At 46.9% G+C, this 24,530-nt stretch overlaps 1 protein-coding gene across 7 annotated transcripts in view; it reads left to right on the top strand.

Moving 5' to 3' along the window:
- The window catches only part of OSBP2 (oxysterol binding protein 2), a 167,240-nt gene that overhangs the window by 75,885 nt on the left and 66,825 nt on the right, over window positions 1–24,530 (top strand). The window contains exon 1 of one of the 7 annotated variants that reach the window (XM_068910962.1): window positions 3,136–3,225. The exons of 5 other annotated variants lie outside the window; for them this stretch is intronic. In XM_068910962.1, coding sequence (XP_068767063.1) covers window positions 3,216–3,225 — 10 coding nt within the window. In that variant the 5' untranslated portion in view covers window positions 3,136–3,215. Of the gene's footprint in view, window positions 1–3,135; window positions 3,416–24,530 lie in introns of those variants that run through there. One more of the 7 variants, XM_068910960.1, reaches the window with a different exon arrangement.

Below are 24,530 nucleotides of genomic sequence, written 5' to 3'. Positions count from 1 at the left end.
CTGAATGGTTGTGCTCGTTCCTGTGCGTGTGATGAGTGTGTGGGGGCTATGCCACCATCTGAGAAAGATCTTGATGTTGGTAACACACGTGACAAACTAATGTATAAGTTCATGAAGTCAAACCTATGAAACTTTCCACATATGAACGATCCTTGGAGTTTGCAGACTCGTAGGCAGAGGTGTCACTTTACCCGTTGCAGAAACGAATGGGGCAGCCCTTTTTCCTAGTTGTACGTAGCCCTGATCTCTGTAATTAAACCAGAGAGAAGCTGATTTCAGCAGCTACAAATGCAATGTTTCTGATGGCTTTTAAAGGAGGAGCTGGAATACGGGTTGTTTTAGTACATCTCATGCTATTGAAAGAGCTGTGTATTTTGTAAATCAATCTAACATTTTTATTCGTTGGTTTTGGAGATGGATGTAGCACATATGCATAAAGCTGCAAAGAAAATTAAGGACTATAGAGGCTTTCAAGATTGGATGAATAATAATAAAAAAAACACAATGTCATATTAAAATCTATAGCCCTCTAACTTTGTAGTTATTTTGTATGTTAGAGGTGACACTCTAGAAGAGGAAAGCAGAAAATACTTTGTGTCTTTGTTTTAGAATTTCATCAAACTTGGGCAAGGAAGTTATACTAGAAACAAGACTGAAATAATCAGCCTAACTTTGTTGTGTTGTTTTCTTCCACGCTAAGTTTTTGGAAGATCAAAGTTGCAAGGGAAGATGTATTTTTAAAAATCTTGTATGGTTTTCTGGAAACAGGCTCAGTAACAGGCCTAAAGGCAGAGCCCGTGACGCAAGAGGCCCGGCATTGGTGTAAAGATGCTCCGTGTGCCAGGAGGAGACAGCTTTTCTCCTTCTGGGTCCTCTCATTCACCATTTTTATCCAGGTCTTTCCCTGAATCCTTCCCTATGGCTCCCCTCGGTCAGCACTGAGTGTCCCACACTGCCCGCAGCCTTTTTCACCATTTATTCACCTGCTTCTTTTCTACTGCTCAGCAAGAACTGACTTCATTCTTGTCATTTTGAGTGTATCATATGCTTTCCACACTCCTAAAATGTCAACTGAGGCCCAGTGTGCTCAAACACATAGCGTCAGACTGCTAGAAGAAAAGCAAAAGTAGCCACATAATTAATGGAAACTGATTTGAGTATTTCTCATAGAAAGCAAACAAGAAGGAATTTCATCTTGGTACACAACGGTAATGCAACAGGGCAATATTTCCCAGGTATCTTCTGCTGATTGAGGGACTAAGGCAGTTTGCTCAGTAACTCTCCTCTTCTAGTACAGTGCATTAAATTCAGTGATAAATCTGCAATGTATTTTTAGTAGGGAACTTCAGGACTAATTTTTCCCGCATTTACGTGAGGAGCTCTGTGGCTGTGACTTAAGTGTTTGCAGGAGAAGGCCCATGGCATTGGTGGGAGAGATGTAGTTAGTTGTAAAGACTCATTAATTTTAGACTGATTGAAAGGGTCTTTGTTTAGCTATGAGCCTTTTTTGCAGTTACTTCAATGGACATTTAACTAAAATGTAGCTGAGTGAAGGGCTTGCCAGCAAAGCAAGTAGGGTGTCTTGGTGGGAAGAGCTTTTGCCCCCATCAGGAGTTGTACTGATTTAAGTAATTGCATAGAAGGCCTTTGTGCTCGGCACTTAAATTTCCAGATTTCCTCCTGCTTTCGTCTCCGAGCTTGCTGCAGCGATGGGCGTTTCGGTAGCTCATTAGCAGCGCGGCTCGGTGTCTCCTTTTGCCCCGTGGCCGCAGTCTGGCGAGCTGCTGCTCCTCACCCTGGACGATGAGCTGTGCGTTCGTCCGGCACTCAAGGCGCCTACGTCAGACGTGCTCGTATGCAGCAGGTTATTCAGCTCCAGCCTTGCTGAGCTGTGTCTTTTACTCAGGTTTGGGTGCTTGGATCAGAAGGTGTACCTGAACTCGGAGAGACTTCAGTGATAGTAGGAGCTCTGTTGATAACAGGCATATGCCTATGCTAATGCATGGGTCGGGTATTTGCGTTTGAAGGATGAGTACTGATAGTTACTGACCATAACCTTCGTGTCAAAACGCGGGTCCTGGCTCCATCTGAACGCTGGATCTGATAACAGAAATTGAGGTGCCCCTTTTGAGCCAGACCTCGGCAAAGCCTTCCCCTCCAGTGAAACAGCGCTGTTCATATGATGTGCATGTTCTCCTCTTGGCAAACTGTCGGTTCTTACCCTAAGCATGATTGTAAACACAAACGGGAGTTGAAATCTTTGTGTGCATGTGTGTGGCCAGTATTATTTTCCTCTGCCCCATGCGCGTAGTGTGTGAAAGCTCACTTTTCGTGCTGTTTCCACCTGGACTGCCTTGACAGTCGCTCTTTTTTTATATGCATGCCCAGAGAGTGGGTATGACTTTAAGAACCAGACTATAAGCCCTTGCTTTGTTGCTATAAAAGCCGTGAAATCCAGCAGAAGTTGGAGAGGACTGTCAAGAATAAACTCGTGATGCTTGGAAGTAGTTGACAGCGGTTCCAGCTGCAGTTCCCAAAATCAGAACTGTTCATTTAACGGGCTGACATGCAGTAACAGGTTTGCCGCAGCTGCTCGTGTACCCTTAAATGTGATTGATGCAGCATTTTTTCTCTGGACCTGCCAGTTCCCTCGAGATTAGTGAAGCATTAAAGGCTGGGAAAGTCCAATCGCCCCACAACAGAGGGGGTGAGAAAATAGAAACCTCACAAGGGCGCGTGATCATCGGTGTAAATCTCGAAGGTTTTATTCCTGAGCTCTCGGGGTGCTCTGTAACGTAGCCGCGTGAGAAGAACGTGTAATCGAGTTTCTTCTAAAACGAAATAAATTCTGATGCATGCTTTAAGCAAGTGTCCTAAAAATAACCCCCAGCAATATTTAAAGGGACAAGCTTCCAAATACCGTTCTCTCCCCGGAGATAGTACCACTTCAGTTTTCAGCCTAAATTTCCTAAAGCCTGTTCTGCATCGTTTCGGAGACAGCCTCTGCAGAAGCTTCACTTGGCAGTACGTGGTGTTGCTTTTTTCCCCCTTTTGTGAAAGGCGCTCTCTCTTTCTGGCGCGGATGGAGTTAAGGGCTGCTCCGCGGCCTGAAGTGAGCAGTGGTGCATTCTGGTAACGAGGTGGTTTGATGGTTGCTGCGAGTTCAGAGCCGTAGTGCTCTGGGGACAGCATGGGGCGAGAATTTATAATGTGAAATGCGGACCTGTAAGTGCAGCGATGCAGCCTTATAGCTGATTGCTGAATAAGGACGTTTTTCTCCTCCGTCCTAATAGTAATGTAGCGCTTAGCTTCCGCGAGAGCCGTCCAGCGGTGGGCATGAAGGGTAGGGGCTGCTGGGAGACAGGATCCGGGCGTTCCTTCTGCAACTCCGGCTGTCTGAATAAATTTAAGAAGGGTCAGTGGCCTTCCCGGCTTCCGCATGGAGGCCTGTGTTCGTCTCATCAGCCCTCGGGGTATCGCTGCATGATCCAGTGAGCCGCGTGTGCGCTCCGGCGCCTGGAGGCATGGGTTTTTCAGCTGCCACGCACCACCGTTCCTGCGCTCAGGTTGTCTGGCAATGCGTTTGGGAGTGATGGAGGGTGTCTTGTAGCCGCAGAGGTGTCTTCCCGTGCTGTGGTTTTGTATAAAGCCTCCTGCAGAAGCCTGAATCCCCCAAGAGAAAACGGGCTGTGCTAGCCCATCCTTGGTGTTTGCATGACGGCGCTGCATGTTCTGCCGGGCAGAGAGCTGAACTGGTGTCTCCGAAGGGGCTCTCAAGACGTATCTGCTGCATCCTTTGTCGGTTTGAGCCCTGTAAAGTGCATGGCACTTTCTCTTTCCGCTTCGCCAGATGTTGGAAAAAAAAAAAAAAAGAATTCACCCACGGTTCAAATATACATTCTAGTGTTGCAAGGGTTTAGTTTTATGATATTTTATTCTTTAGCATTTTGGGCCCTTTTAACATCAAAAAGGCGTTTGGTTGGTTTGTTCAGCAGGGGTGAATTAGTTCCTGCTGTAGATGGTCTGTTTTGGACCTGTTATTTGATTTCAGGCAATCAGTTTCTTTTTTTCTTATAGGCAAAAATGTGTCGCAATTAAAACAAAATGTGAATGTTTCCCTGTTTGTCCTTTGACCCACCCTGCCAGCACTTTGTTTCACCTAATATGAAGTGCAGAAATGTTCTCCAAGAAACATTTCTCTGTGAGTAACAAGTATCATTGGCGGTAGGCTATCTTATAAGGTTCTGCACTAAAAGCACTTGCCTTTTATTGCTTGGCCCGTTATTTTGGGAATTTCCTACTATAATAAAACCCCGCCAAGAGTTTAGTGCTGCTCACTCAGTGCACAGGAGAGCTGTGATTTATAAGACAATTGATCCTCTGCCCAAATCAGCACCGATTTGGGACAGAAATCCCTGCTTAGGAGCGCTACTGAAAAATTTAGTGGTTTATTGCTATTTTTGGGGTAGATCCTGCGACAAAGCCGAACAGATCTCCGTGTCGGGGGTCCTCGTTGTCAAACGTAGTGAGGGAGGTGGTAGAGGGTGACACTGGGTAGAGCGGCCCTCGAGGAGGCAGGGTGATGCGTCTGAATCGTGTTGCTGTGGTTTTGCAGTGATTGGCTGTCTTCTCTCCTGCAACTGAAAGTAGCTGTTTTCCCGCTTTGTCATAGATTTACCGAATTTAGTTTTACAGCCTTTTTTCAATTCGGGCAACTTTTATGTTCATGCTACCTCATCAAGGGAAGACCTAAGTAGAAACCAGACTCCTAATTAAAAAATGGGATGATTTGGGGAATGATAACAGCTTTTATTGCTCTCTGTGTTTTATTATAGTGCCAGAGGGTCTCTTCATGGCTGGGAGCTACCAGTCATGGGTGATGCATGCCTGAACTTCTGAGGTAGTCCAGTGTAGTTATTGCTTTTCTGGATCAGTTTGAGATAACTGAGTAGGTTCAAAGAAGGAAAAGACAAAAATCATGCAAGAATTAATTAGAAATGAAGTCACTGTTTCATTCAGTGTGGGATTTGTCTCACCTAACTGTAGCCATTTAAAATGTAAAAGTTGCAGCCCGATCTAGTGACCCAAAGTTTTCTTTGTTGTCATTGAAGAGAACTGAGCATCTTCAGAGAACGTCTTCCCAAACTAGATTTTGCAGATTGGCAGACAACTTGCCTCTGAATGTGCTGATTTCTTGCCATTGACCCAAGGGGGAAGCCTGGGAGACTTCCTCAGGCTTGGACTTCTCATTTCTGACTATCACAAGTCAGGTGAGATGAGTCAGCTCACCTTTTTTAGATATAAGTGCTTAAACTCACCAGTTCCCTAATGGGAACGCTGGTCCTGTTTTATTTTTAACAGTATATGGTGTGAAATTGTATTTACAGAGCCCTGCACTAGCATTAGCCGCTGTTTGATGTGGTCCCTGTGCATGTACACGTGGCTCTGTCGTACCCTCAAGCGTACTATCACAGTAAGTTGTTTTATCTTAATGTAATTTCCTTTTAAGCAAAAGGCCAGGAAAGAAGAAATGCAAATAGGCCAAATCAAAAATCAAGCAGGTCAGGATTTACAGGAGGCTTCAGACAGATGTGGAGGGGAAAAAAAAAAAGCTTTTCTACCAAATCCGGATTGTTCACTTTCCTCTGATTTTCTTCCCAAGCTGTTTTTATAGCTACATGACATAAGGATATATGTCTAAGCATAGGTTTGTACATGCATGCACAGCAGTTTACGTAACGAGGTTTCAATGAAGAACAGAATGCCTTAAACCAGAATTATTCTCACAAAAAGCTGACTGAAACAGGCCTGATTCCTATTGCACGAAGTTGAGGGGAAGATGGTCAGTGGAGGGCACGGCTGAAACCGAAGGGGAACTTCAGTAACGGCCAAGGCCAGATGCTAGGAAAACCTTTGTAACTGTAAGGACTTAATGTAGGGAGACTGCAGACTCTCTCTCGTTAAACAATTTTAGAAGGAAGTGAGGAAAATATCTCCCAAGGGTGTCTGAGATAATTTCAAATTGAGTGTGTTTTGGGACTGGGAAGAAGTTAGGTAACCTCTAAAGAACCCTGCCAGCTTTGTGTCTTTGCAACAGTGAACGAGGGAGAGCACAAAACACACTATTTGCAGTTTAGAAACCTTTAAATTAACATGTCCTCAGGGGTTTCCTTAGTTTTTCTCTGTGCTGTTTCCACAAAACTATTGCCCAGCTGTTGAAATGTCCTTTTCCATCTGAAATGCCCTTTTCCATCTGATGCCAACAAAACGGTTGTATCTTTCCACAGGGCAGTATTCAGCGACCAGGCACATGTGCTCTTGCATTTTTTTTTCCTGGGCACTTTGAATGCGCAGGGTATTATTCATGGGAATGCACATATAAAATGTAAACTATATTGTATTATAGACACAAAATAGACATGTGATTTTAAATAGTTTCAGATATTCTTCATTAACCTTTCCCATGAAAGGTGGTGCCCAGCTGATCTCAGTAGGCTGAGCAGAGTAAAGACTCCCGTCATGGATGGCAGGTGGTACCGAGCCCTGCTGAAGGGGATAGCCTAAATCAGGAGGATGGCTTTTTTTCTTCCATTCTGGTGAATATAGGGTTTGTCCTCCCAAACTCCCTTTAACGTCTCTCTTGGCAACTCCTTTTTCTGGCACAGCATCTTGCAGAGGCGCTGCAATGGTGCTTCACCCAGCCAGTGGGAAATGGGCATTGTTCTCCTAGCTGGGCTTTTCTGCTTTTTGGTGGAAAAAATAATGCTTTTGGACAAACTTCACGTTAACAATATATAAAGCTTGCACTATATTACAGAGTGCACGTGCCTATGCCAGATGTAGAGCATATCTGGCACATCCAAAGGGATCTTTGCCCTTCCCAGTTGGAGGAAGAGAGGCCATGTTGCTGAGCTGCTTCCCCCAAGTATGGGGATGAAGGATTTCTTGTCTGATGAAATTTCTTGTCCAATGAATGATTTCTTGAGTGTCCTGGGACAGGAACAAGATGCAGCCCTTAGGCTGGGGAGAGCTTCCCCACTGCTCCGTGGCCAAGGTTAGCAGTGGAGGTGGTGAAGGAGAACCAGGAGAAAAACACAAATATTTTTTACCTTTTTAAATCAGAAAACTGAACTGAAAAATTGGGAATGCATCAGCTTTTGAAATCAATTTCCTGTAAAACCTAATGTAGAAACTGTCCAGTAAAAGAGACTCTGGCAAGCACGTTACATTCTGAAAATCCAATACTTCTTCCAGAAGGGAAACTATTTTCCAAGGACACCTTGCTTTTCATTTGAAAATCCATGTGCTGTAATAGTTGTTTTCCACAAAAATTTAGGACTTAAGTCCACCAAAACGGAAATGTTTGAAGTATATCTAAAATGTGATGACTTTTAATGAGGAGTCCAGGGGATAGCTAGCCCAGCCTTTTTGCTCCGCAGGAGATTTCTTATAAACAAAACCACTCAGTCTGAAGGTTTGGGGTTGATTTTAATTGTTTTTTTCTGTGTGTCTGTAAGATGAAGCTGATGCAGACCTTGCAGATTGGAGAGCAAATGGAAAAAACGTGAAAATGAAAGGAAGGAGATATACTCTTCTGTATTGTACATAAAAGACCTGATCTGCTTCCATTAAAGCTGATGGGAACTTGTCTTTTGGCTTCAGGGATGTTGGCTTGGGCCAAATTAAGGCAGAAAACCCAAGGTGCTGAAATCTTTCTCCGAAGAGTGAAGCATCTTATTCTACGTTATGGCAGTGGGTTACAGTTACAGCCCTCCTTATGCTACGTGAATATTGTCTAGACCGCTTAGCAGGCATACGGGGACCACACCTGCTGTGCGAAAAAGGGCAGCAGGTAGCTGATAAAGATAATTAGCTCATCTCTAGTTAATTTAATTTGAGGACCTCAAAGTACTTTGCAGTAGAAATTAGTCAATACGATAATCCTGCTTCCAGAGGAGAATTAAATACGCTTGCCAGGTCCATTTGGAGCATTCGGTGGTGGGGACAGTAATAAGGCCTGGATTTCCCCTGCTCTGAAATGTCAGCAAATGTAATTTATCATTAATGTTTGATGTTAACATGGATGATGTTCTTTTATTGAAAGTCAAATCCAGGGCTGCCACCTGGCAGCAAGCAGGAGTCCCCGCTGTTTGCACAATGCTGATTTTAGTTCCTGAGTGCATTGGGCTTGCAGATGACAGAGCATCTAAAACGACGCACACGTGTGTGTGAATAGTTTCTAACGGGGCCATCAAATAAATAGATGAAGAAATGCATTTATGCAGCTACATTCCCAGCAGTATTTATGTATTTGATGGCCCCGTTAGAAACTATTCAAATGAATCTCTTAAGCTGCTGTAAAGATCAAGCCTGCTATATAATTAATGTTATGTTAAATTTCCAGGAGGGAACATGCACACGTAGTCATCAGGAAAAGGTGGTGTACGTTGCTGAGGCCACGCGACGCTCTAGCCTGCTTTCCAAACGCTGAAATGTTGATTCAGCCTTTCTTCCTGATTTATTTAGAAATCTCCCAGGAGGGCTCTTACATGAGATTTATGGCACTCCTTTCCTTAGCATAGGCAGCCGCAAACAGCAGGGAGCCAAGGATCGAGTACAGTATCTAATATCTGTCCCGTTAAATCCTCGGACCCCCAACCCATCTCTTTTCTCCTGTGTGATAGAGTTGCGTCTGGGTAGCCCGTCTCCTAGAAATGCAGCTCGCCTGGATGTGAAGGCAGGAAGTGATGATAAATCCACTGGTTCCTTGTTTTTTTTGTTCTTGTGTTAGTTGCTATCAGAGTTGAACGATGTCTGTAGTTTTTAAGGCGGCTGTGCACGACATGAGCTTTCAACTGTTGATTTTCTCTCACTGGAGACACTGCTTCCTTTAGCAGCTCTCTGTATTTTCTTATTTCCTTGTATAGGCTCACTGCTGTCACCTTCTATTTGTTTTCGCTTGTCATACTTTGTATTTTGATTGTACTTCTTGCCTCGATCCTCCTCTGAAATACAGCAGTTGAAATGAAGAAATCGTCTTCATGATTGATGAGCTGTGTTTGGGGGCATTACAGCATCCCTCTTCAGCAGCTCCCTGCTTTCCTCTACATGGTCCCTGCTGTTCCTCCCACCCGGCTTGGCTGCGACTGTTTCAGTCTGGGGCAATTGCGCCGCTTGAAAAGCCCAATCGGGTCTGTAATCTGTCCGTATGTAGGAAACAAGAAGGTATCAGCCTCGGCCACCCTCCTGGTGGGCTTCAGCCTCAGCTCCTGTTGCTCCCTCAAAGGAGGGTCTGTGCAGGCAGTCTGGGAGCTGCCAGGAGTTGCCCTGTCCTTCGTGCCTTGGAGACGGTGCTTGCCTCCTGCCTTTTGACAGTGCTGATCCAAGACTGCCGGATTACATTAGCAGGGTTCGTTTTGGACCCTGAGTCTTCACCTCCTGGCAGAAGAGCAGAAAGGAGGTGTGTGAGTGTTTTGCATGCGTTATAGCAAGGAATGGATTCGCTGACAATTAAGGGAAAACACTCAGGACTCCCTAAAGGAAAGATCCCCGTTGTGACTGCCAAGAGAAAAAAGCCTTTCCACCCTTTGGCAATATTGCAAAAGGATTTTTAGTATCCTCCCTGGGGGGAGAAGGAACATAGCAATTTTCCCGGGAATGAAGATTTTTGAACTTTTTGCCTGTTCTCTTGTGCTACCTCTTTCATTAATGTGCTTGCTTTCTCTGACCTTTGCTTCCATCACGTTCTGCCGGTTTGCCCAGTCCTGCCTGCGTTGAAGGGTTAACATTTCCTTTGTGCAGGGAGGTTAATTGCAGTAGCTCTGCCACCGTCTGCCGATTGCAAAAGGGTGATGTTTGGATTTGTGGGTTAATTGGAAATAACTCTTCACAAATGTTTTTCCCTTAAGGTGATTTAGATGGTCCCAGCTTTACATACAGAAGCGCTGTGATATGAACCATTTCTCCTAACCCTCCACTCGGGATCAACCTGGAAACCCTCCTTTTTCACCAGTGGTACCAAGGGACATCTCCCGTTAGCAGGGGGAGCCTTGGCAAGACAGCAGCTCTGACATCTGTTCCCCCTGGGCTGTGGGAGCCCTGAATTAAAGAGCAGTGAGTGCTTCTGGGCCTAGATGAACAAAACTGTATGTGATGACTGCTTACTTGAAACGGTTTCCTAAGTGGGTACCCACCATCCTGTTACCAGAGCAGCAAGTACTGCTTCAAGAAGCATGGAAAGAGTGACCCCTTCAGCTGCCAAATAAGAGAGAGATGTTTCTTCCTCCCTAGACCAGCCAGCTGTGCAGATACCTGCATGCCCAAGATGATGCACCGCAGGCTTTGCAAACTGGTGGATGCTGCTTGCAATCTGCTGAGCCTCTGGAGCCTGCTAGGATAAGCCCATAGGGTAGAGAGCACTATATATTGTGTAACCGCTGCCTGATACAGGTCTGGCTTTGAAAACTGCGAGTGATGCATTGCCTCCTAAGCCAGCCAGGCCACATCTTTTGCAGAAAGGAGCTCTCGAAGCTTAGCAGCCCTCAAAGTTCAGGGCTGCTCGCTGGTGAGGGAAGGGGGCATTTCCCTCCGTCTGCAGGTGGGACGTGCCGAAGGCACGAGCGTGCCGGCAGCTCTGGGGGGCTTTGCAGCCAGCAGAATTGCATGTGGAGGGGTAGGACCGTCCATTTGGTTTCATTCAAAGCAATCCCAGTTCTTCTCCTGCACACATGTGCAGGGGCTTGCGCGAGACTCTTTTGTAAAAGCACCCGGCCCAAAGGGCGCGCAGGTGCTAGAGGAAGTGGTGGCGCTCCGCGGCACTCTGTAACGGCACTTGGCCTGCCTGAGCTCTCACTGTGCAGAGCTGGGGCCAGAGCAGCTCAGCTTAAGGCGAGAGATGCTCTCCTCATCAGAGGTAATCAACAGCCGTCACTAACAATGCGGGCTTATTAGCTGTGCCTTAAAAACAAAGGGGAATAATTATGGAGAAAGTGGCCGTCTTGACAGCCTGCTGGTGTAATTAGAGACCAGAAATGCATTTGGAATTGGAAAAATCTGAGATGAACTCGGAGCTCCATCCATATGAGTCTTTAAGTAGAGGCCCTGTGTACAGCAGAAATTGATTTATTTTATTTATTTTTTTACTGACTAGGCTTCACTGATAGCCAACGCAGCGCTTTTATGGGAGAGGATGCTACCAGCAGAGCAGCATCAGGGTAACTGCCCTGCTCTGTTCCTGGGCCCTTTCCCAGCCGAACCTGGATTGAGGCTGCTGGTGGGGGGAGCAATTCCGGGGGTGAATTGCTAGCTTGGTGGATATTTTTGCAGCAGGTCATCAGTGGCACCTGTAATGTGGAGACCGTAGTGTAAATGGACCTCAGTGAGCTGCTGAAAAGCATCTGTTTCCCATCTGGCTTCCTAGTCCTGCAGAGCAGCTTTCAAAGAGTGTGTGTCTCATTCCTGCTCATTGTTAGTGCTGTGCTCACTGCTCACGGGGGTTTAAAGGGAACTTCATGTTTGCTCATGCAGCAGAAAACTAACCCGGCCAGAGGAGCCTCTAAGTGCTGATAGAAGCTCCCTGATTGCACCTGTCCTCGCAAAGTCTTGGGTGACTGAAGGGTGGCTCTGACTTCCCTGCTCTGCATCATGGTAGATGCAGTTCTTGAAACCTCCTCCCCAGCCCAGGCCAGTCATCTAAAGCATCTTCAGGAAAAAAAGCAGTCTATATCATCCCTGAAGTTGTAAAGTAAAACACAGGCACCGCCCCTTCTCTAGAAAGGAGCTGTCCTGTTTGAGAATATAAAGATGCCCCCCAAAATATTAGCCCTGTTGAGCTTGGCTTTGTGGCTCATCTCTGCTGAGCACCCATCCAGTGTGACTGTGGCGATGCTCCAGCTGTACCCTGGCTACAGCCGTTGCTCCGGTGACGTTAGGGCAGGTTGTTGGTACCAGACAGGATTCGGATGTGTTCGTGTGCAGCAGGAACTGTTGTGTGACTACTACTTAAACACCACAGATGCATCTCTCCACCTCGCAGAAGGCAAGCACGGCCTGTGGGATCAAGGCCACCGAATGCTTCTGTCTGTTTGCTGGCGAGTCAATACAGGGTGCGTGCAGCTGTGTCGCGGCACCTTGCGGGTGTCCCTGGCAGACTGGCATGGGGTGTACGTAGCAGAGAGAAGAGCTCCGCTGTTATCCGTGGCTTTGGGCAACGAGGAGGAAGAGGGACTGCACGAGCAGTTGAGCTGGCCACGTGTCTCCCCTGGAGGTGTCCGCATCCTGTCATGAAATCGTCCGAAGAGGACGACTTGCTTTGCGCTCTCCAGCTGACATTTAAGGTTTTAGTCCCTTCTCCAAGGAGCATGTGGTTTTGCGGCTGGTTTCTGCTTGCAGTTACCCCCTGTTTGTCTCCAACAGGATGGCAGGCTGTGCTGGGGGGCCCCAAGAGAGTGGCGGTGCGACTGCTCGGGGTGGGCTAGCAAGAGCCCGCTGTGCTCGCTCCTCGGTGACTGCCGGGCTGGTGGTGTCCCTAGCTGCGAGTTACAGTTTTATGGAGAGAGCTGAGTGTGCAGGTGCTGGCTGAGCCCAAAGCCCTTCACCTGCAGCTCTTTTGAGTAAAGCAGAAAAAGAAACACTGCGGTTTTCCATGTCATTTATTCCCCACTCATCAAATCTCCCGCACAGGGCTGCTGGTGTGATGGAGGTGGACTGCAGCTCCCCTTCCCTCGCTTGTCTGCTCGGTCAGCTCTTCATCTCCTTGATGTGCAGGGGCTCTCAGATGCACCTTGCAGGAGACCTGTAGCTGTGGGAATGGCTCAGTTATCCTGACAAACGACCAGACTGACCGGGAGACCTGCCTGTGCTCCTCCTTGATTCCCAATGTGACGCTGGCAATGCCAGCGCTGTGGCATGGGGCTGGAAAGGTCTCTCCAGCACAAAGAGCCGCCAGCTTCACCCTTGCAAGTAGCTTCTCTGGTTGCAGGCACATCCTTTAGAGTAGAAAGGATCAGCTCAGAAGTACGATGTGTTGGCACTTAGGTTGGCAGGTGACACTGTGTTGAGTTGCCAGATGTTTGGAAACCGCCCAGGGAAACCAGCTGTGCTCGTGGAGCAGCCAGCATGGGCACTGGAGGATGGTAGCTTGTGTTGGTAGAGGTGTGGGATTGCACTGCAGAGATGAGGTTGCCCACAGGGCTGGTTATATTCGTGAATGAGCATGTATAATCTCAGTGTTCTTGTTCATACCTGTGCCAAAGCTGGAAGGGGACTCAGGAGGTTAAGTCTGAATGTATTTCCAGTGTAGGTAGTGCTGCTGCACAGGATACGCTGGGACTACACGCACGCCCCTGGGTTTAATTACTTGGATTCAGAAGAAATGGCCTCAAGCTGGAATCGATACAAAAGAGAAGAGCCGTAAGGACAGAGCTGGCATGAGGATGTGGAGCTGCAAACTCGCTCTGAGTAAATACAGGCTGGAAATAAGAACGTTCCCCCAAGTAGTGCTGTGGGGTCTGGCATAGCCTCCCAAACGCAGCAGGGGGGACACAGTCCCTGCTCATCGTTTTAAGATTTTAAGCTGAGGAACTTGGTTTTGTGTCTTGGCCCGGCTGGGGGAGAGTGGGTTAGGTATTTTTGTTCTATTTTGCTGTTTTTGTTTTGCTTTTTTTTTGCATATTCGTTTTACTTTTTTCTGCCCTTTGTGAAACAGAGTGCGAAATGCTGCACTTCACTGCAGACCTTTTTGCATTGCTGTACAGACTGCTGACACCCTTCCTCTTCACGTCCCTCCGTCTCCATTTGTTTCCCTCTCATTAAATACAGAACTCCTTGCGGGGGGATTTCATGCTTCACAGGAGTTTATTAAACCTTGGGGGTGTGAGCTCACCTTGTACCTAATCTGGCCTGCTCCTATGCCTTGTTTCCTATTGCTGCTGTTGCCCTTGCATCCGCTCGAGCAGCTCCTGAGGAAGCTGGTTCTTGCTGACCTGACAGATCTTGCAGCTGTGTGATCACAGGGACCATGGCTGGAATCACGTTCTGGGGTGTGGGAGAAGGGCGAAAAGAGCTGTGTAGCATCCATTTGGATGACAGCCTGCAGTTACACCGGATTGTGCATCGCATGAAACCACATCTTTGACATGGGGCTGGAGTAAGGACACACCGTTACGCTGGGATGAGGCATGTTTGGCAACCACTGCGTGTCCCCAAGTTTCTTGTTCTTGTGTTGGCTGGAGCAGCAGCTCAGGAGGGGCGATCCCATTGCGCTGCGTGGGATCTGCTCTCAGTGAGGGAGCTGTAAAAACTGGGTGGAAGCCAAAGGAAAATTATTATTTTTTTGTATCTTGTAAGCTTTGGGAGCATGAATGTGCTGCTGCTGAAAGGCTCCATTGGGGTGCGATGGTGACACGAGCTGAGCATGGACCCATATGTGACAGAGTCCATCACTAGTGGGTGGCAGAAGGGTTTCCACTCCAGGCACTAATCAGCAGGGTCGGAGTAACTGTTTAGTGCTTTAAATTTGTTTGAACGCCTGAGTGAGCCCTGGCAGTGATGGGCCTATTTGTCATCGAGCGGGACTGATTAGATTGCCTCTCCATTTGCAGGAAATGAGCTATTATGGTTGTTTGCCCATTAATGAGCTCTGTTTGGCCCCCCCCCTTGAGGAGTACAGTGCTTTGATACCTGTGTGCTCTGGCATGTTTGGAAAGACCCTTGCTGCCAGCAAGTGGACAGAAGAGGGGCAAAGAAAGGAAAAAGTGCAAAGAGGGCTGGGACTGCTCAACCACCCAATGCAACATCTCAGTGTCACCACTGCCCCGGGACCAGCCAGCTCCCAGTGCAAGCACTGCTGTGGCTGTGCACTGTGCCGTGCGTTGTGCTGCTCTGACACGCAGCGTTTTAGCCTCTCGCCAGTATTTTGCAGAAATATGAAGCAGGGAAAATAGGCCTTTCCTCTTAGTGCTGCTGTTCTTACACATTTTGGACTAAGCTTGTGTCAGATTTGAACCAGCATCATTCAGGATAGCCACGAGCTACTGTGCAGCCCACTAATTAGTCTTTGCAGCTTCACTGTTCGTTATGACGTAAGAAGGATTGAGTGGTGCTAATAAACTTCAGCTTTTAATTAATGGTCACACAGTCAAATAAAATATACCTTTTCTTGTGCAGGAATTCATCCTGCCTTACTTTGGGAGAAAATAACCACTGGTTACAGAAGCCTTTGTAACAATTGTTAGTCTGGTTTGTAAATGTGTGCATCCCGTTGTTACATGCAGTTGAAGATCCACGTGCAAGTTATCTGTGAGCCCTCCAGCCCTCAGAGCAGACCCAAACACAATGTGCTTGATGGTTTTACTTGTCCTAATGCTGGCTGGCTGTTTACTTCATGTAGTTAGAAAAATCTGTTACTGTTAAGTGAAATTCAAAAGTTTATCGAGGCCAAGCTTCGCTCTTGTCGTCTTTTGCACTTTTAAAAATGCTCTCTACCAAAAGACTAACTGCAGCATCGTCTTTCCTTCCAGTTCAAACCCTTAGAATGTCTCTCCCAGCACCCCCCGAATGCCAAGTGGTCAAGAAGAGGTTAGTGGAGGCGTATTCGCCAGGGCTTTGCCTTATGTGCTTGTCAGTGCCCAAGGAAGAAGTTTTACAACCGAATGCAGAAGTGGTGGCAAGAGGATGTAAGCTTAGCTGGACTGCTTGTGACCTACTTTCACCTCTCCACCTGCGAGGCTCCCAATTACATGCTGGGCAGCAGGTCTAAGGGGCTAGAAGATTGCCTGCTTGCTTAGCATCCCTCCGTTCCACTGGCATTTTCTGACCTTTGTGGAATTGGAAGAAGATCTGTAACTTACACCAACCCTGATCCTCTTACATATGAGTAAGCTGAGCACAGGCGGGTCAAGCAGATTTAGATGCACATAAGGGCATGCATTAATGTGAGGGTGTCCAAGTCCTGCTGTCTGGCAGCTCAGCCTCGACAGCTATTGACTGGGTTCTCCAAAACCTAGCTGGTTTTCAAATGGGGTTAGCAGAGCTTATACATCTGTAGGGACATTACTGAAGGCCCTATGTGATCCTGGTGCAGCTGCAGGTTTTGCAGGGAGGGTGTTGTCTGTGCACCGGGCCTTCCCAGCATGGCCCTGCACCTCTCTTCCTTGTTTCCATCCAGATCGCTGCTCCCCTTCCCTGGAACAAGGTCCCTTGTCATTTTGTTCTCATTACTGAGGTTTAGCTGCGAGAGGGTTGACAGGGATATAGGAGCGTCCTGTGAAAATCTCTGACCACTTTCCAAGAAGAAGAGAAAGCCTGGGGCACGTTGTGTTCTTCCAGTGTTTCCTTTTCCTTTTGCTTGCGGATCTAAAGAAGAGATAGCAACCTATCTGCGAGCTCCCCTCCTTGCACTGGTGAAATCGTAGATGAACCTGAGGCTGGAAAATGTTTAAACGTGATTAACAATGTATGATTGGTGACACACTTAGGAAGATATCCAAGACCTGAGATGGTATTAAATAGCTGTATGCAAGGGCGCTGTTACCATTGCACGCGGAAGAAGAGGGCCTTGATGTCCCTGACGGGGCAGGGATGGGAGGTGCTCGGCTCCAGGTCTGATGCGGTGGCTGCCCCTTGGTGGTGGTAGCAAGGATGTATTTCCACAGGCCGGGCTCAGAAGGACGATGATACCAATAGAGCTGCTTAGGGGACTTCCAGTGCAGCAGGTTCTCATTTCAGAAAAAACCCCAAAGGTAATTTTGTTGAACTGGAAAGCGCCTGTGCACCTTTCAGCAAGGCTTTCACCATCAAAGATATTCTACCACCAAGACAGTGTGGGACTCCATACTGCAGAGAGATGGCTTAGCCCCCACGTCTTGAAGGATGGTCGTTGTGCCCGTCTGGCGTGAGGGAGACCCTGGTCCGAGTTACTGCTCTGAGGAATATTCATTTCCATAAAGTGAAAGAGCTCCAGTGGGTGACAGGAGGACAGGAGGACAGTTTCCTGGCCATCCCCGCTCAGGAAACACCCTGTCACGCATCCTCTAGCCTGGAAATGCCGTCTGTTAGAGAAAATGGAGCCTTAACCTCGTTGTCACAGAGCTGTCCTGTCCCCACGAGGACACCAGGCGCCTGGGGATGTCAGCCACATGCAGAGCGCGGGCTGTATGTCCCCGCAGCATGGTCCCCTGTGAGGACAGGAGGGGCCCGTCCAGCTGGCCACCAGGGCAGAAATACAGCGTTGAAGAGAGGAAGTTTTAGGAAAGGAGAGGAAGAGGAAAGGGAGGAGTACGAAGGGAAGGAAGCTCCGTTCTTTGTACATTCTTTGTCCCTTCCGATTTTACTTCTCTGTTGCACCTCGCGCTGGTTGTTTCTCTAACTGGAAACATGCCCTCTCTCTTCCTTCTTCTTCATAAAAACAAAACTTCAGTAACGCCAGGTCAAAAGCAAGATTTATGCCACTTTTGCCTTTGTCCTGGCTTGTCTCAGCCAAAGAAGGTTGTTCATGCCTCATGGTTGGTTCATCCAATACCTTTCCCTATAGAGTCCCCATAGGCACCTGTGCTCCTGCATACTGCCTTGCGAAGATGCGGGGACTTCTTGTTCCCTTGCTCAAAGTGCCACCAAACTCTATTGGCTCTTCTATTGCACAGCAGAGGAACTGTGCAAATTCATGTTAGTCACTTGATGCTAAAGGATTGAGGAAGTAAATGGACAGATAATTAAAAAATAACAAGGTTCATACATTTTTTCATGGCCTTTGTTCATCTGTTAGACAAGAGCAAATGTCTTTTAATTATTTATGGCAGCAGTTCTGTCTGTGTGGCTAAATATTCTTCGTTCTACTTGGAGGTAATCCTGAAGCCTTAGGTAGTATAAATCCTCCCTGCAGAGTTGCCTAGTATAGCACATTAGCTGTGAACTCTGAGTTTACATACAAATTAGAGGGGGGACGGTTTAGTAAAGTGCGAATTAGTGATGTTCATCTGGATGTGGATCTTGTTGGCCCTGGAGACAGAGAATGTGTCATGGAGATTTTCACTTCTGCATTGTTGATATGAATATATCCAAAGATAGTAACAACAGAGGAATATGCTTTCACAAGCAGCTTTATGGGGAGTTTGGTAGAGCAAGTAACCAGACCTCCTACTGTTCTGCTTACATGTGCAAAACTGTAGAGTGAGGCTGGGAGGTAAACGGGACCTCCTCCAAGGTCACCTCCCACACCAGCTTCCCGAGGGCTCTTCAGTGACACGTGCAAGGTGAGACGCAATGTTTCATTCCTGCTTCTAGCAAACCACTCTTAAAACTTGTCACCCATCAGAGTGCTAGGGGGGCTGAAGAAAAACCTCCTCGTTACCCAAGGCATGGCTGCGTGGAGGCTTCCTTGTCTGGACGTCTTTCCACCTCATGAACCGTGAGCTCCACAGAAAAGTAAAAAGCTGAAGAACACAGAGTCCAAATCAGAGCTGGCAGCAGCTGGCACACGACGTGATGAGATGATCTGCTCTATCTGGTGGAGGCTTCTGTTTCCCGGGCTGTGTGTCTGACACCTGCAGCATGAATTTGACTTCTGATTTCTTTTTAAATGCAAGTGTTATCAGGGCTGCCAGAACAGTGGATTTGTTGATCTCAGTTCCATCTGCTGAGTAATTTAAAGATCCTACTATACTCCAAAGGGATGGTTTAAATGTTACCATCGGTCTGCTGTTACGAAGCTTGTGTTGAAAGGGGAACTGGCCACCAGAAGTGGGCTGGGAACTCGCTCTGCGTTGTTGCCATCATTACTACTTTCATGAAGATCTGTGGGGAAGAAGCAAACGGAGACTGTGTCCGAGACTTTTGGGGTAGCACTCATGGGCTAGATTGTCTGGAGCCTTTTATAATGTGGCTCTGGCAAGCCAGCTGCTTGCTGTTTCAAAAAGGACTTGACTGTCATAATGGGTCCTTTCAAACTTACTGCCTTGGAGCTAGCCCCCCGCTATGGCTGTGTCCACGCGATGGTGCTTGGCTCTGGCTCTCTTCTTTGGGACCACAAGGACTAGTCTGCTTTTCAGCCCAAAGTGTTGGGGATAATGTCAGCGGGAGGCTGCAGCCCCACAGGGTGTGTGTGTGTGTGTGTGTGTGTTGCTGCCCCACACCACTGCCACGGGTCTGCATGTCAAACCTAACTGAGTGGTATGGGACGACTTTTGAGAACCAGCTGGTGCTGAGACATTAAAGCTGTGGATGATGCCGTAGCGGTGTCAGTGAGGCTGTGCTCTCCGTGTTTGGGAAGAGCTACTGAACTTGAGACTGGCTGGGCTTTGGGGTCGACTGGCTTAGCAAGCTCAGAGCCTCTTGCTGTCATTTGCCGGGCAGTGCTGCTTTGCACAGAGGTCCTCCTATGTCTGCTTTAATCAGAAAAAGACAGGATTGTATCCAGGGAGCCGACAGGGTGATCCCAGGGTGCAGCACACTTTTTTCATCTTTCAGCAGCTTGCAAGCTCCCCTCTGTGCTCAACGAACTCTTAATATGTTGTGAATGATCTGGCATGAAAGCCGGCAGTTGTTAAACGTCCAAAGAGGGATTGGGTTCCCTCTGCAGATGAGACATCCTAGTAGAAAGGAATTTCTTCTCAAATTTATGTGCCTTGGGAAGGGGAAATGGGAATATTATGGGGATGCTGGTTAGCAGAGCCCCTCTTGGCTATTGCAGAATATCTGTTGTTCCTTTTCCTAGTGCCTAGCTGGGACTGCTCCGAGAAGCACGTGGGTTGCCTCTCCACACAGACCACATCTGCTGCTCCGACCTAGACCCCAAAGTGCTCCTCAGGCTCGTCCTGGGAGGGCCGAGCAGCCTTCAAAGCGCTGCTGTCAGTGCGTGTGCTGCGAAACTGGGGTCCTGCCAATGGGCGTAGTGCCGTGAGCTGCTCCAGAGCAGCCCAGCCTGCGTCCGTGCGTGTGCTCCCAGCGGGGACTGTCTCCATCTCTCCCTTCAAAACTATCAACCTGCCTAAGGCAGCTTCCCTGGACTGATCCTAGCGTGAGGTCACTGCACGCAGGGTTTCCTCCTTGGTGTTAGTTGTTCTGCAAAAGCTCAAACTAGTGAAACGTGGAGCCAATTTGCGGTGTGCTGAGCCCCCACTATGCTCACCGCAGCCTGTTCAGCGGGAAGTGCTAGGGTCCCCTGGGCAGTTTTGCAGGTGTGAATGAAAGCAAAGTAGCTCTCTCTGGGGCCCACGGTTGGTTGTGCTTGCAAAACGGGAGGCAGATGCCTCTGCTTTTAAGCAGACCTGTAGTGAAGCAGTGCTTTGCATCCTGAACCCTCTCAGTTACTCAGATGGTGTGCCACTGCATTTCCAAGTTGTATAGTGGAAAAGTTTCTATTTTTATCTGGCCATTTTTTTTTCCTAGTATTGAGATATGCAATGTGAGCTGCTAATTGCCTGATAATGACCGGTTCTTTCCCTATAATCACACCTTCACCACAATTTTTTTCACTGTTATTCAGAACTCTTTTTAGGGTATACAGCGTTCGTTTGGCTCTGCCCAGCGTGGCTAACTTTGGCTCGTCAATGTTTTAACAATAGCATCAGCTGGACTCATTTTTAGCTCTGATTGTGTTCCTGGCCAGTTCTGCTCCTTGCAATGTATGCCTCCAGTTTAGCAGGTTCGTGGTCTGGCTTGATATTTTTCTTGGTATCTGCCAAACTTATTATTCCCCTGGAAAGAGAGAGCAGAAAATTGTAGTCTAAAAAGGGATCGAAAAAACCCTCCAACTTCTCCAAAAGCCAGCAAGCAGAGATCTCCTTGTAAAGGAAGTCCTACTCCTGCTTTCCCTTGAGAAGAGTTTTGGGACAGTTTTTAAAACAATTGCTTCTAAAGCGTGTGCAGAACAGGACTGACACATGCCTGTGACTCATCCTTTACCCACTGATGCCCTTCCCTGGCTCACTGAAGTCAAGACAAAATTCCTCTTAAGCTCAGCAGGGTTCCAGTTTGGCTTGTGATGCGGTTGCCTGTCGGTTGCCTGTTTACTTCTTTTTGCAGGTTTGTTTCCTGACTGTTCTCTAGCCTTTTTTTTTTTCTTTTAAATGATCCTAGCGAACGAGGCTGGAGGAAGCCCCAAGAGGCTGTTAGATTCATCCGTCTGCCCTAGGGCAGGATCAGCTCTCTCCAAACGATTCTTGACAGATGGCTGCTGTTCCTGTTCCCAGAGATCTCAGCGCTGAGTTCCCACGGTCTCTGCAGGAAGCCTCTTTGAGGCTTTGCTACCCCTGTGGATAGAAAGTTATTCCGAATATCCAGTGTTGCTGCAATAATTTAAGCTCATGGTTTCTTGTCTTGTCCACTGTGGACATGGAGAACAGATTATTCCCTTCTGCTTGTTAACAACTTCCTGGGTTTTTTGTAGACCGTTACCATATCTCCAATGAGTTTTCTCCCATTTTTGCTCAACGCTGTCCTTTCATTCAATCTCTCCCTGCAGCATGTGTTTTCCTGCCCACATAATCCTTCTTATGGATGCTCCCATGAACTGTCTTTTTATGGTGCCCCTGTGTCTTAAGAGTTCAGTACTCCAAACCGGGCATAGGCTGTTGGAGATTTATCAGAAATGACATCACATGTCTTAGATAGTATTATTCTGTTCATATGACTATTTATTTGCTTTTTCAGTGCACTTTTAAAAATTCATTTTAATTAATATTGTATTTATAATAAGTTATGCTCATTGGATCCTTTTCCGCTGAACTAGTGGTTGTCTGATGTCTAGTTGGTTTTCTCTACCTGGTGCAATATGGTATCTAGCATTTTGTGTGTCCTGTATTTCAGACTCCGTTTCTCCAATTTGTCCAAACTCTTTTGAATTTGAACTCTATCTTTCAGCGTTTTCAGCTGATGTGTACGTCTTCGTTGCCTTAGTAGTTTATTGGACTGGTGTAGGTGATTGGGTAATCAGAAAACCCCATGTGTGTGGGAAAGAGAATGGCTGCAGTCTCGACAAAGTGCAGCGTTTGCTGCTGAGGCTTATTGACTGGTAACATCATCGTTTTCTAATTGCAGCAATAAAATGTTCAATAGCTGGACTGGGCACGCTACCGTAATTGTAATACCAATACTTTGTGCTTTCCCAGTGCTTTGGTCTTAAGAAACCAAAGTCCTTTACAAGCATTAATGGACTGGTCTACCAGTCTGGTACTTTAGCATTCACTTCACGGAACAAGAAGCAGATAATGTAAGGTGGGTCAAAAATCATCCGAGGTGTCACTTCACTGGTTTCAGGACCCTTATGGCAGAGATGATTTGTGCCAAAAGAAATTTGTGAGGTTAGATCACCTAATGGGAATCTACGGCAAGTCCACTACTAGAACCTGTATGGCACTGTGCAAAAAAGGGACAAATGTCCTGTGCCTCCCAAATGAATTCTGAAAATGTATATTTAAATAAAAAAGCACAAAGTGTGAAAACAGCCTTTTCCGTTTCAGATTTTTCTCAGAAATTTGGTCCTCTGGTATTCCTTCGTGGTGTAAGGAAAGTTTTTCCTAGGGTTCACTTGTGCTGAAGGAAAGACTCATTTCACAGGGCTGTAGGGTGCTGGCGCTGACCTGGGGCCGTGGTTCGAAAGCAGTTCCACTTCTGCTGCAGATTTTGCTTCAGGCTGGTAGCTCAGATAGTTTACTTGGCGTCTCTGCCATAGACAGCTCTGAACGGAGCGTTCCCTCATTTGGAAATGTGTCTTTATCAGAGCAGAAGTGTCAATCACAAGAGCAGTGAAGGGCTAGTGCCAAAATAGCTCAAGACCTGTTGATCGTTCTGTTTAGCTTCCTTGCTTACATTGACTTTCTGATGTCTCGGAGGAATTACGCACGCAGCCCCCTCTTCCAAGGAGGCGTTTTCATGCATGTTTATCTCGCAGTCAGCCTTGTTACCTTGATTTTGGGGTCCTGTCTCCATTAGTTTCTGCATGTTCTCTACTATTACAGTGTATTTCTGCCAGTTGCTTTTCTTATAAGCAGTAATTTATCGCGGATGAGGTGCCAAGAGACTGACCCCAGCTGCTTTTTATCCTTTTGAGTCTTTTGTTCTTGGTCTTTCAGACCTGCTGTCGCTGTGGTGTTCACTGCCCAAAGCAAAGCAAGTGACGGAGGGCCACGTTAAAGTGGCACTTCTGCTGTTAGGTTTCACTCCAGCCAGTTGCACTAAAGTATTAAAGAAATCACAGCTACAGAAATCAAGAGATAGTATTAACAGTTTTTAAAATCAAAACGAAAGCGGTTACTTACCTTCTTTATTTCAGCATGGATTGAAGGGTGGTGTGCTGTCCAAGCTATAACCCAAAGAAAGGCTCCAAAAATTAAGCCCATTTTCATATCTTACCTATTTTATGTATTCATTTTCCTTATATTTTAACCAGATATTCTGATATGTTAGTATGTATGCATCTTAGTGCTTATGCAAATATGTTTCTCATTTGCATATATATTAAACTAACCCCTTTATTACAGCTTTACATTAGACCTGATTATGATCCAAAACCAATTATTTCAAGCAGCCCAATTTCATTTAACATGGAGTTGTGGAGTAATTTGGGTTGGAAGGGCTCTATGGGCATCTCTGGTCCAAACCCCTTGCACAACCCAGGGCCAACTTAGATCGGATTACTCCAGTCCTTAGACCTAAATTTCTGCAAAATGTATGCATTTCATTTCTTTCTACAATACTTAGGATTTCTGGCAAATCTGATCGGATATTGCAATAGGAGCACAGATCTCTGAACCCTGGACTTATTGTGGAAAGCCCCGTTGTGGGATCTTGTGCTGGCCCAGGATGGGGTCCTTATGCCCTCCACTCTCTTCCACTGCCTACTTCTGCTGAGTGTGACTTCAAGAAGTGTCCAAGCTGAACAACAAGCAAATACTTGCTGCTTTTAGGCCTCTGCTTGCTTGAACAGCTGTCCAGTTACATTAGCAATAGAAGAAATACCCTTGCCAGGTTGCGGGTAATTGTTAAGTGATCACCAAAATTTGGAATGATTTATAGTGATCATTTGCTATGCTATTTTGGTGATTTAATTTCCAGCGCAGTTCTTCACACCCCAGAACGCTCTGCCTATGCCTGTATTTGCAGATGCTGTAAAAACTCGCCTATCTTTTGGCAGCCAGGCTAGACTATTAAATATAGATACCAGTTTCCATTTAATATTCATAGCTATTTAAAGTGATGAAAGCAGATGTGTCTTCCACAGCCAACATGAATATTGCTCCGGTTGAGAAACGACTAGCAATGAACGCTTCCAAGAGATACAGACAATCGTTGATGGGGATGGATGTCATTTCTGAGTCAAATCCACGGTGTCAGCAGAGAAACTGGTGGTAGAGGAATGGATGGGGTAAAGAGGGCATCTCTTAGCGAACTGGCGTTGGTTCCCGTGGTGTGTCGAACGAGTGGATGTGCCAGCCAACCTGTCCGGCCCCGTTTCTGCTTTCTGTGGATTCCCCCTCCACTTCCCCTCTTTTCTAGCATCGTGCGTGGTGCTCCTGCCGACAGTGCAGGGAGCAGAG

The sequence above is a fragment of the Struthio camelus genome, chromosome 17 (assembly GCF_040807025.1).
Source record: "Struthio camelus isolate bStrCam1 chromosome 17, bStrCam1.hap1, whole genome shotgun sequence".
Classification (NCBI taxonomy): Eukaryota; Metazoa; Chordata; class Aves; order Struthioniformes; family Struthionidae; genus Struthio; species Struthio camelus.
Note: the sequence above shows the minus strand (reverse complement) of the source record. Positions and strands in the feature narration are given on the sequence as shown.